This window comes from Pogoniulus pusillus, chromosome 2, assembly GCF_015220805.1.
Source record: "Pogoniulus pusillus isolate bPogPus1 chromosome 2, bPogPus1.pri, whole genome shotgun sequence".
NCBI lineage: Eukaryota > Metazoa > Chordata > Aves > Piciformes > Lybiidae > Pogoniulus > Pogoniulus pusillus.
Window position 1 is genome coordinate 38,142,241 of NC_087265.1, and position 12,315 is coordinate 38,154,555.

The 12,315-nt window shown below is 39.0% G+C and overlaps 1 protein-coding gene across 6 annotated transcripts in view; it reads left to right on the plus strand.

The window, feature by feature from the left end:
• The window catches only part of PDE1A (phosphodiesterase 1A), a 272,683-nt gene that overhangs the window by 241,285 nt on the left and 19,083 nt on the right, over positions 1-12,315 (plus strand). For all 6 annotated transcript variants that reach the window (XM_064161668.1, XM_064161651.1, XM_064161676.1 and 3 more), the window contains 4 exons: positions 5,704-5,805; positions 6,364-6,484; positions 9,363-9,444; positions 10,976-11,096. In XM_064161668.1, coding sequence (XP_064017738.1) covers positions 5,704-5,805; positions 6,364-6,484; positions 9,363-9,444; positions 10,976-11,096 — 426 coding nt within the window. The remainder of the gene's footprint in view (positions 1-5,703; positions 5,806-6,363; positions 6,485-9,362; positions 9,445-10,975; positions 11,097-12,315) is intronic.

Sequence of the window (12,315 nt, forward strand, 5' to 3'; positions counted from 1 at the left end):
TCACTGGTGAAAAGAATGATAAAATGGAAACTGCTGTGAAAGGAAATATTTCCTGGTAGAAAGTGGAGCCTATGGTTTCCAGGTGTTGTTGGGGTGGGGAAATTAATTGATGGGAGATGCTATTTTCCAGAATTAATATTGTTTATTAATGTTGCTATTCAGAACTCTCGCCACCCCCGACCACTAATTTTAATAATATTTTGGTTCTTACACGATTAAGGAAACATTCTATGGATAATATCTACATCTAATATAACCAGCAAAATATAGAAACATTAATTGCACTGGAAGAGACTATTCCCACGGTCAAATGCCGCTTGTGGTCAATATGCCATTTGCCCAGTAGATGGGCTCAAGCTCTTTCTGCTCTATGGCAGAAGGCAGTAGAGAATTACAAAGAGGCATTGAAGCATTTACTCACAGATTATTATTGCCCTCGCAGGGCATAGCTACAGTCCAGACAGTGCCCAAATGCTTTCAGGGGACTCTGTCTTGTTGGACACTGAGGCTTGAATCTTCCTGGCTTCTGGGGAAAGGACACACACAATCTCTGACCTTCTTCTCCTGGCTTCTTATGGACGATCTGTGTATATGTCCAGGGATTCTAGGCAGGACCTTCAGGTGCAGAAGCAGATGCTGTGCAGTCTCAGCACCATGTCACGCTGCCCACACAGGCTGATCACGTGCAGACATCCAGGATCTGCTCCTGGTAACTGGTGGCAGTGGAGTTCACCAGGCAAGAAATAAGGTAGTGTGCAATAGCAGCACAGCTGGGCACAGCAGAGAGGGCATGGCAAAGAGCAGGGAAGCAAAAGCAGGTTGTTCACCTCCCTATCTCCTTTTATCAATTTGGGACAAGATTAATTGCCCTTTGAACACAGAATAGACAATCAGGATGGCAGTTAGCCAAACCAGGGATGGAGCCTCAACCACTTTCCTGGGTAACTCATTCCAGACTCTCTCTTCACTCTCATGGTGAAAAACTTTCTCCTCATGTCCAGTCTGAACCTACCCATCTCCAGCTTTGCTCCATTTCTCCATGGTTTTTTGAACCTGTGATTAATCACCACATGCCTTTGGAAGTTTGTTATATACTGAGTATATTTGGTTTTGCTTTTCACTCTTCTTTCACTGTAACCCAATTAGGATTTCCTTTTTAGTTTTGCAAATTTTGTTCATATAGAGTGACTGCATCAATCTGGTCCACTAGCAACCAATCTGGTCTCCCAGGCAACCAGCAATAGAACAAGGGGACACAGTCTCAAGCTGTGTCGGGGTAGGTATAGGCTGGATGTTAGGAGGAAGTTCTTCCCAGAGAGAGTGATTTGCCATTGGAATGGGCTGCCCAGGGAGGTGGTGGAGTCTTCAAGACTTCAAGAAAAGCCTGGATGAGGCACTTAGTGCCATGGTCTAGTTGATTGGCTAGGGCTGGGTGCTAGGTTGGACTGGATGACCTTGGAGGTCTCTTCCAACCTGGTTGATTCTATGATTCTATTACATGCAGCCAGTTTGAAGCTGGTAGGATTTGGCAAGTAGAATTTATCGTCTCTTATTGCAGCTGTTTAGTGCAACTGAGAGGAGATGTATGAATTGACTAATAAACTTAAGCAACTGAAGTAGATTATGGGTTCCATGTTTTGTCATTTAACCTGGCAATTACAGTCTGTACTTTCCAAAGTGCCAGTCTAGGAACCTGCACAAGATGTTGAAGTCTCATGTTTTAGAGAGTTAGTCATGGAAATGATGGTTTCTTGGTACTTATTTCTAATATTCAAAAATTCCTGTTATGCTGCCATCAGATGCAACTGTTCACTGGTGCAATGTCACATCTGTTAGCCACTTGAATGAAGCTCTTCAGTTTTCTCTTATTACTAGAATGAACTTCTTGGATCTACACTGAAATTCATGCTCTTCGACTAAGAGCTTTGAAGTTCTTACTGAATTAAATTGGCACCAAATTGAAATGGTAATTTGTTCAACTTTTTAATGTACTTCCTGGCACTGATTAATTTCTTGACTACTGTCAGATCTGCTTTCTTGACTTGCAACACTTTCTTTTTGTTGTTGTTTTTTTTTTTTTTCAAATTTAACACTGCTGTCTATTTAAACTGTGATTCTGCTAATTATTTCAGCAATATGCAGCAAAGTGACTGAGAATTATTATGTTCTACATGGTAACTTTAAGAAGAAAAAAGCATTGATAAACTGTCAGCTTCACTTAAGTTTAAAACACAGGATTTGGGCTAAGGAGAGAAACACTACTGGTGTGCTGATGATACGTCCTTTGCAGATAGTGTACGTGACATTCGTAGTCATTTCTCACTCCTTTCTCAGCTCTGAAAATATATTCCAGTCTTTCCTATTGTCTTGTTTCTCTCACTTCACACCCCTAAATTACTGAAGTGGGAGGGATTTTGTCTCCCTTTCTCCGATTTACCAGGCTTCTACTGTGCTAGCACCCCATGAGTTGCATCAACAGTATCCTTTGCGGATAGTGCACGTGACGTTCATAGTCATTTCTCACTCCTTTCTCAGCTCTGAAAATATATTGCAGTCTTTCCTATTGTCTTGTTTCTCTCACTTCACACCCCTAAATTACTGAAGTGAGAGGGATTTTGTCTCCCTTTCTATGACCCCACCACCTCCCTGGGCTGCCCATTCCAATGGCAAGTCACTCTCTCTGTAAAGAACTTCCACTTATGTCTTCAGTTCCCAATTTCTGTTGCTCATCTTAGGCTGTTTTTGTATTTTTACTTCTTTTTTGTTAGTTTAGTTAGATTCCAGGTGACTAAATGTCTTTGCCATGAACAAATCCAGGTAATGCAGGTTTCTGTTTATTGGTTAACTACTTTCCTGAGAAATTAATGTGCCAAATCATGTATCTTGTTTATGATAGCATTATTCATGTCATTTTCCCCATCAACCTGCATCTCTTTTCTTACAGTATACTATGCATATGACATATGAATATAGGAAGGTTATGAAAAAATGAGGGTACTTTACAGTTTACTTAAGAAAAATGGACAATATATACTGAAATCTTCCAATTGTGGGCCCCACAAAACTGCTGTGCACTGTATGTGAATATTGTTACCCCATTCTGTCACAGACCTTAAGATGACAATACCTACAGAACTTTTTGACATGGTAGTGTGAGCAGTGCCAACTGTACTAATCCCCAGCTTGTAGCTATAGACTGCTTAATAAAGCAGTCAGAGATTTCTGCCCAGGAGTTACTTGTGAGACCAGGTGGGACCTCTTTCAATATTGAAGTTGAGATTCAGGAATTATTTAAGTCCAAGAGTAATCTTCTGTGCAATGGTAATAGACTAAGAATTTGTAGGTCTAGAAGAACTTTATTTACCATTTCCTCACCAGTTCTCAATTTTTTCACCCCTCTGTTGATGATGGATGGGAATGCAGGCAGGAAACATCTGCAGACTGTAAATCGAGAGCCTTAAGTGGCTTTTTAGTGGCCCAAAATCTTCAGAAGTGTGTGAGGACAGTGCTGCATTGTTTGATCTTTATTCGGGTGATGGAAGTAATTGGGGTTTGCCTGATGCCATGACAAAGTCAGTAAGTGAAAGCAGTGTTTTGCTTCTATGTGTGAATGTGTTGTCCAGGTGAACTCAGTTCTGATTGCTCTTAAAAATTCAGACATGGGAAATTCCTAGGGAAATCTCCCATGAAAAGGGATGTGTGAGACTTATTTCAGTTGTACAAATGACAGGATTTAACAGGATAGAGCCATCAGTTTCCATACAGTGTTAGCTGATTTGTTTTTTTTTTTTTTTTTGTTAATTTCCTTTTTGTTTGTTTGGTTTTTTTTAATGGGTTTCATTGTGTTTGAAGAGTACAGTTTCAAAGAAGTGTGGAGGAGGAACAGTTGAGATGCAGATTAATTAGTATCTTATTGTGAAGTAAGAGGAGGCAAAGCACTTTCTGAACACAGGTTGTTATGGCTACATATTATTGAGTAGAAGTGAGCATCTTTTTCCAGCTGCATCAAAGCAAATCAGAAATAACAATACAAAAATCAATGACAAGTATCAGATTAAATATGCAATTAATTTGCCTCAAAACCAATCTTAACAGCTTTTCTAACAAACTGTTATGGCACCCCTGAAGAAAACTGCAATTTACTTCTTTAATACATAGTCTCTAAAAAACAAACTTTACTGTTAAGTAAATCAAAGATATGAATACAGTATGGAAGATCAATGAGAATGACTGAAGTAAGGCTCTATTGTTGTAGCTGATACTTAGACAGCCTTAAGTTTGGGGATATGCTCATGTGGATACATGCCACATAATAAAAAAAATTAATGCAGGGACTTGACCCTGATATATATAAACAACATTTGCACATAAATCCTCCTAGGGCATTAAAAAATGTCATAAACAAAGGCTCAGTAGACTCCATGTAGGAGTATATGCAGAAGGATAGACAATCATTCTATGTTGAGGAAACAGAGCTTCTGAAATCAGTAATTAATGTTGACAAAATGAATGTACTTTTGTATACAATCAGAATTCTATACAATTTTGTATACAAGCAGACCTCATCTTGAATACTGTGTTCAGTTTTGGGCTCCCCAGTTTAAGAGGGACAGGAATCTGCTGGAGATGGTCCAGTGGAGGACTATGAGGATGATTAGGGGTCTGGAGGGCATGGCTTATGAGGAGAGGCTGAAGGACTTGGAGAAGAGAAGACTTAGAGGGGATTTGATAAATGTTTCTAAGTATCTGAAGGCTGGCCAGGAGTGGGGCGACAGTTTCTTCCCACTTGCTTCCTGTAATAGGACAAGGAGCAACGGTTGTAAGTTGCAGCAAGAGAGGTTCCGCCTCAACACAAGGGGGAACTTCTTTACAGTGAGGGTCACAGAGCACTGGAACAGACTCCCCAGAGAGGTTGTGGAGTCTCCTTCTCTGGAGACTTTCAAGGCCTGCTTGGATGTGTTCCTCTGTGATCTGTGCTAGATTGTGTGGTCCTGCTCTGGCAGGGGGGTTGGACTTGATGATCTCCTTGGGTCCCTTCCAACCCCTAAAATCCTGTGATCCTGTAATTAATACACTCTCTTACATGATGCAGGCTTTCTTAATGGAAAGCTGATGGACAAGCCAGTATCTCTTACTGTAATACCACAATACAGATAAATTATAAACCCCAAAGTTCTTCTGAAACATGGAATAGATATTAAAGTATTTTTAAGATGAAAGGCAGTTTGTTATAATGGTCATATATTGATATAACATTGGCAGTGTCTTAGGTGCAAAACCTCTTGCTCTTCTGAGTGTTTCCACAGCCTTCTTCCTAGGTTTAGTGCTATATCTGTTCCTCTCTAATATGAGGGTGGTAAGAAAAGACAGAAGTATATCCTCTCCTGTGGTAGTAAGCCTAGAGAACAACTATTTTTTTGAATATTCTACTGCTGGAAAAATAACAAGAGACTTATAATGGATGCCAGAGCTACATGTAATTTTAGCCGACACCCTAGCAAAGAGGAATTACAAACCAGCACGACTGGAAGGAAAGCATTGCTTTCACAAGAATCCCTTTAGGATGTTCAGGTTGTTAATAATTTATTGAAATGCTTCCCAAAAATGTAACAAAACCCATGATGCTGTTTAGAAAGTTATAATTTAACGAGCGCGGGGAATACATGAATCGTAATCAGTCGTTTTGCTTTCAATTATTCCTAGGGAGCTGCGGAGCTTGGTCATTGAGATGGTCTTGTCTACAGATATGTCTGGTCATTTTCAGCAGATTAAAACCATGAGGCATACTCTACAACAGACAGAGGGGTAGGTTGTTTTCCATTCTGTTCATTAGTTATCGTCCTTCAATCAGTTTATGGATTAGAAAAGAACTTAAATAGTTGCTTTTGGTTTTGAGGTAATTGGAGCATGTCCAGAGAAGGGTGATGAAGCTGGTGAGAGGCCTGGAATACAAACCCCATGAGGAGAGGCTGAGGGGGCTGGGGTTGTTTAGCCTGGAGAAGAGGATGCTTAGGGGTGACCTCATTGCTGTCTACAACTACCTGACAGGAGGTTGTAGCCAGGTGGGGGTTGGTCTCTTCCCCCAGACACTCAGCAACAGAACAAAGGGACACAGTCTCAACTTGTGCCAGGGTTGATGTTAGAAGGAAGTTCTTGCCAGAGAGAGTGATTTGTCATTGGAATGGGCGGCCCAGGCAGGTGGTGGAGTCACCGTCGCTAGAGAAAAGCCTGGATGAGGCACTTAGTGCCATGGTCTAGTTGACTGGATAGGGCTGTGTGCTAGGTTGGATTGGATGATCTTGGAGGTCTCTTCCAAATTGGTTGATTCTATGATTCTTTGATGCTATGTCCTTGAATTGACAGGGTAGACAAAGCCAGAGCCATGTCTTTGATTCTACACGCAGCAGACATAAGCCATCCAGCAAAATCCTGGGAACTGCACTACCGGTGGACCATGGCTCTGATGGAAGAATTTTTTCGACAGGTGCCATTTTTTAAATCTTTTAAGAGCTCCAGTTCAAGAGGCAATGGTTATGGAATTAAATATTTTTATGTCTACTAGCAAGGATGCTATTGGTTGTGATTGACAGGCATAGTCACATAGTATATATTCCTTACTCTTCACACTGACATTAATTCAACTTTTATGGGCATGAATAAGATGAAGCTGTTATAACTCTGTATCTATTTCAGCTGATACCAGAATTCAGAGTGTTACAGCACTTTCCCCCTTTCAATTATAATATAACTTGTCAAGCTGTTTTCATTCTGTAGACAGAAATTTATATATGCTTTGAGTTAAAAAGAGGTGCCAGCAGGGTAGGATGAGTGACTTGAAAACAGGAAAAATCCATGTTCAACAAAGAAGGCAAAAAGCTGTCTCCATGTCAGATTTCAGAAGGCCCTCCTGTTTCTTTTCCCTCCCAATACTTGTCATGCATGTGCCACATAGATCCAAAAGTTTTTCTTTTGTAAGAGCCTGATCCAAAGCCATAGGCTAGACACTATAAGCCTGTCAATGGTGTGGTCATATATCCTAACACAAAAATATGGACACACCTTTCTGAAAGTCTTTTAATTTCTGAGGGATACCAAATTCAAAGAGAAAGCCCAGTGGGCATTGGTGTTGCTGCTGCCATTTTTCACTCACCTCAGTGTGTGAAAAAAACATTACTTCAAAGGGAGAATACTCTCTCTGTAATGAGTATTTATGACTGTGCACATTTGTAACTTAACATTTACTGAAGTGTAATTGATAGTCAAAGTCCAGTTTGGGTTTTACACAGTTGCTACAGCTATACACAGGTTATTAATGCAGATAATGAAACAATACAAGTCTTGCATGGGTTGGTTGTTTTAATTTTGCTGATGACTTAGGAGTGAACTTTGTAGGCTAGGGTTAATGGCTGGACCTGATGATCCATGGGGTCTTTTCCAACCTGAATGATTCTATGATGTTTTCAAATTGTACAGGTCACACTTGAAAAAGAAGTCAGAGTATGAAAAAGTTGAGTGTTAAACCATGAGGCTGTCTATCTGCCTAGGAATGTTCTTGCTCTGTTCCTAGAAGTTCTTTGCAGGTGTTCTCAGCAGGGAGCTTCAGGACATCATTGACTTTGTACTGGAGAGACAGATTGGAAAGCTGGTGCCTTAATTTAAATAATAAATGGGCTGAGTTTTGTGGAAGTACTGAGTAAAATCATGACTTTGTGTTTGCTTATGTAAATGAAAATGATGATTTTGAACTTGAGAGGAAGAAAGTGGAACAGATTACACCAGCTATATATGACTTGAAAAGATCAGAAATTGCCAACTGTAAAAACAGTTTTGCCACAGAGAAACAGACTAGACAAAGCCCATGGGACAGTGAGGCAATATGTCCAGTTAAATGGATGCAGCATTAACAATAAACAGTACATCACTGGTCATTGGGTGTGTAAGTTCAGATAATGTTTTAGTTATTTCTTTATGCTTCCTATTAGAGGAACTAACTGGATCCCAAATAAGCTGCTCAAAGACTTATGAAGATATCTAACAACAGAATCAAATCACCATGTATAGTCAGCACTATAAAATGTGAAAGTCTTTCAGGCTGTAGAGGAGTGTGCAAGGAACTGAATCCCTCTTTATGTGTACTCCTAAAACCCGCCTGTGGAGTAGTTCCAACACATTTAAAGTGTGATGAAGTAAGTGTACCTTTTTAAATGCACTCAGCAGTGCAGGCACAGTAGGTGTCCTGTTTCCTAGACGCACTGGCTTCGTTGTGCACCCTTTGGTCTGTTGAGCTGAAAGAGTGTAGTGGAATTGTCTGGAATTTCCAGATCTTTGTCAGCCAAGATGAAGTAGTCCAAATGTATAAGAAACCTGTTAATTCTTCCTCTTATTTTTTAAAGACAGGAATTTAACAACTTCCACTGCCTTGCAGGGAAAAGCATCACAATCTGAAACTGCTGATGCAAAGCACATGCTTTAGCAGTCAGCTTTTTAACGTGCAGGAGTGAGCAGCAGCAAAAAAATTTAATGTCACCTAGACAAAAACTTTAACTGCATCTAGCAGTTGAAATATGTGCCAGTGCTAACGTCAGAAGACAAAGCCAAACAATGCTTTAGGTTTAAAAGTAGCAACTAAATAAAGTGTGTTTTAATGCCAAGGTAAATCTGATATTTTTTTTTTAAATAAAAATACATCCACCCATCTCAAAACCTTAAAATTAAAGAAACACACAGTTCAAGTCACCAAAAGATGTAGCACAGCTCCTGTATCATTATGTTTTCAGTCTAAATACATTCAAAACCAGAAAAAAAATGAGATTATTCAGTGAGTTCAGTGCCCAAGAAAAGAAATCTTTTTACTATTTTGATCTCTATGTTGATTTTAGATCTCAAGACATTCTAATGATCAATTTAAATATCACTGCTACACCATTAGTACAATTTACAATAGATGTAGCCCTACATGACATTTAAGTATTAATTACATATTGCATTAATTGCAAAGTATAGAGTTATAGAAGCATAGGATGGTTTTGGTTGGAAAAGACCTTTAAGATCATTTAATCTTATTGGCAGATGACTTACTCTTGAGGAGAATCTGCTTGCAGCAAGTTCCTGTATATAAAAATTGCCAAATGTAAGTTAGAATTGTGAGTTTGGCTTTCCTAAAAAATTAAATAATGAGGGTTTGGTGTTGTTTTGGGGTTTGGTTGGTTGGTTGGTTTTTTTCCTGTGGCTTGTTTTTATTTAGGAATATAAATGAATGAAGGATCTGTTCAATAAATATTAAGAATGTCCAGATTCCTTTCTCTTTCTGTCCCTCTCTCAAATATGAGCTTATAATTAATGTTAAATGTTGCTTGTTTCAGGGAGACAAGGAGGCTGCTTTAGGTCTTCAGTTTTCCCCGCTCTGTGACCGCAAGTCTACTTTGGTAGCTCAGTCCCAAATAGGTAATGACAAGTTCATTTCTCTCTTTCTTATATGTGTGGGAGTGGGTAAGATCATGTGAATGTCTCTTACACCAGTTTTAAATGTACCAAATGCCACCATGTAAAAGATATTTCTTTGCACCTATCTTTTCTACAAACTCATACTTTTATAGCAAGAATGTGCTGGTTTCAAAAGAACACAAAGTAATTTCAGCATATGTAATGCCAAGAAGGGATAGGAGAAGCACCACCAAGGTACTGGACATGAGCCCAACTTTTACTGTAGAATTTGGTAGATCATGTCCTCAGACAGACTGGCTCCTACTCAAGAACTTGCAGGTCTTTCAGTATGAAAGCCTGGTACCGTTTTATAGATGTATCTCAACTTAAATCTAATTCATGTGTTGGATCTCTGGACTGCAGTTAAAACTGTCAGTGTGGCAAGGTCAGAATACAGTCAAACATCCTTAGGTTGACAAGGACCACTGCATCCTGTTCCTGCCTATGCTAACTGTGTTTTGGTCAGCAGTGGCTAGACTTCACCTTCCCAGCTCTACCTCTGTAAAGATCGCTGGGGCTAGTTCTAAGTCCTAGAAGGATGCTGAATAAATCGGTACATCCACCCAACAGCTGTACCTTTTATGTGAGTGAACACAGTACTTAGAGATTCTGCAGATTAGTGTCTTACCCTTGAACTGAAGCATGCTACCCTGTCTGATCTTGTCACTCAAAATGGCCTTTATTCGGTTTCACTGGAACTTTAAAGGCTCGAGCATTATACCTACTGCAGGAGGGAAGCTGGGTCCTTGGCTGAAGCACTGTTGCTCACCTTTCTGCTATGTTGCATGATAAGAGTATGGAGACATCTGGAAATCCATTGATAACTCATGTTTTAGTTTGGTTGTGTGTGTGGTTTTTTCCCTTCCCCCCCCCCCTTTTTTTTTTTCCCCTCCTGTTAAGTGCTCAGCTGAGAATAATGCTTCGTTCTCTCACTGTGTCATTCTATATCTTGATGAGCACTTTAAGATGTAAAAGACATTGTTCAGAGCTGACATCTCAGAACTGTGGGTTGAATGCTGTCTCCTGAGGATATTACTTGTTCTCTTCACTGATTTGACAGAACACTCCTACACACTGTGAAGTAACACTTTATCTCCTCAGAATAATAAACAGCAGTTTGAAATATTAACTCCTTGGCAAAAATCTCTCAATGGTAAAAGAGAGAGTATGACTTCTAGTTTCTTGGCTCAATGGTAGCTTCCCTTCTACTCAATAATTAACACAATTTTCAAATGCTAGGTGTTTTCTGCAGTGCATTAAATTTACAGGAAACAGGATTGAGAAACTGTGATTATTAATATCTAGTAACATCTATACAACTTCAGGTAGGTTAGTTGTGCTTTTTTTTCTTCAAGGTTATGCCAGTGGTATCTAGTATTTTGAATCAGAACTGCAGTAAAAAAACAAAACAGCCTGATGTCAAGTATTTATTTTTTGTATTTAAGTGCTATGGAAATTTAAAATCTGATTTTCTTTCTTTTTTTTACTTTAGGTTTCATTGATTTCATAGTAGAGCCAACATTTTCTCTTCTTACTGACTCAATGGAGAAAATTGTTATGCCTCTTATAGAGGAAGCATCAAAATCTCAAAGTCCTGCATTTGGGACACCCAGGTACGAATACACAGTTTAATTGTTGCACTAACTTGAACTAACATCACAAAGTCGTTCTCAGATGTATGGCAAATACATTACCACTTGGCAGTTAACCTAACTCGCTGTCCAGTACTGCCACCGTGTGGTGATGTGTTGTATTTGCAATACGCTGTCCGTTGACTGGAGATGGTTATGCATAAAAGGACAAAAGCACAACAACGAGCAGAATATAGCATAAAAGAAGGACAAAAGCACAATAACGAGCAGAATATAGCATAAAAGAAGGACAAAAGCACAATAACGAGCAGAATATAGCATAAAAGAAGAACAAAAGCACAATAACGAGCAGAATATAGCATAAAAGAAGGACAAAAGCACAATAACGAGCAGAATATAGGATGCCCATCAGCAATTTTTAACTCTACTTTGACTCTAATCTTAACAATAGATTATTGAAGTTCTTTTTTTTATCTTGAACCGCTTTCAGTATAATTTTAATTGATAGTACAAAAAGTAGTCCTTTATGAGGAACAGTAAGAAGCAGAGGCAGTAAAGGTGGTTTCATTTATTTGTTGTTGTTGTTTGCTGTTTTAAAAAATATATATATACACATTATTATGTTGTAGGTCCTTTTCCTTCTTCACCTTTCCGTGTTGGAATTATTTCATGTATATGCTTGAAACAAAATTGATTCCACTTACATTTCAATTGAGCAATATAAACACAAAATAAGTGAGATGCAAGAGGGGGTTTGACCACCAAGCTCTTGATTTTTGCACCTAATAGAGGTTGTCTATGAAATACATTTGCTACGGCAGATCATGTTATCTGTTTTCCACACTGAAAGCATCATTCAATAATCAGATGCTGCTTTTGCATATAGTCACCTTTTTTTTCATCCTGGAGTCATAACTTGAGCTTTCATTGAATCACTGTGATAATTCAGCAGGGTAATTTTTCATTTGCTGTGCATTAGTTAGATTTTGGTGGCAAAATGGTGAACTTCACCCTTTTCTGATCATGAGTTTGCATGCCTTTTGTTTACTAGAAGTTGGTATTTGTAAGCAGTGTTCTTCTTAGTGTTTTGGGGAATATAGTGCTAAATGAAGACTTTATTGATAACAAATTTGTTTACCTGCTTACTTCTTCATCAATGAGGGATCATCAGCTACAAATTACTAGAAGTGCCAGCCTTCATTTTCATATGATGTTCATGGCTGACTGCTAGGTGAATAAA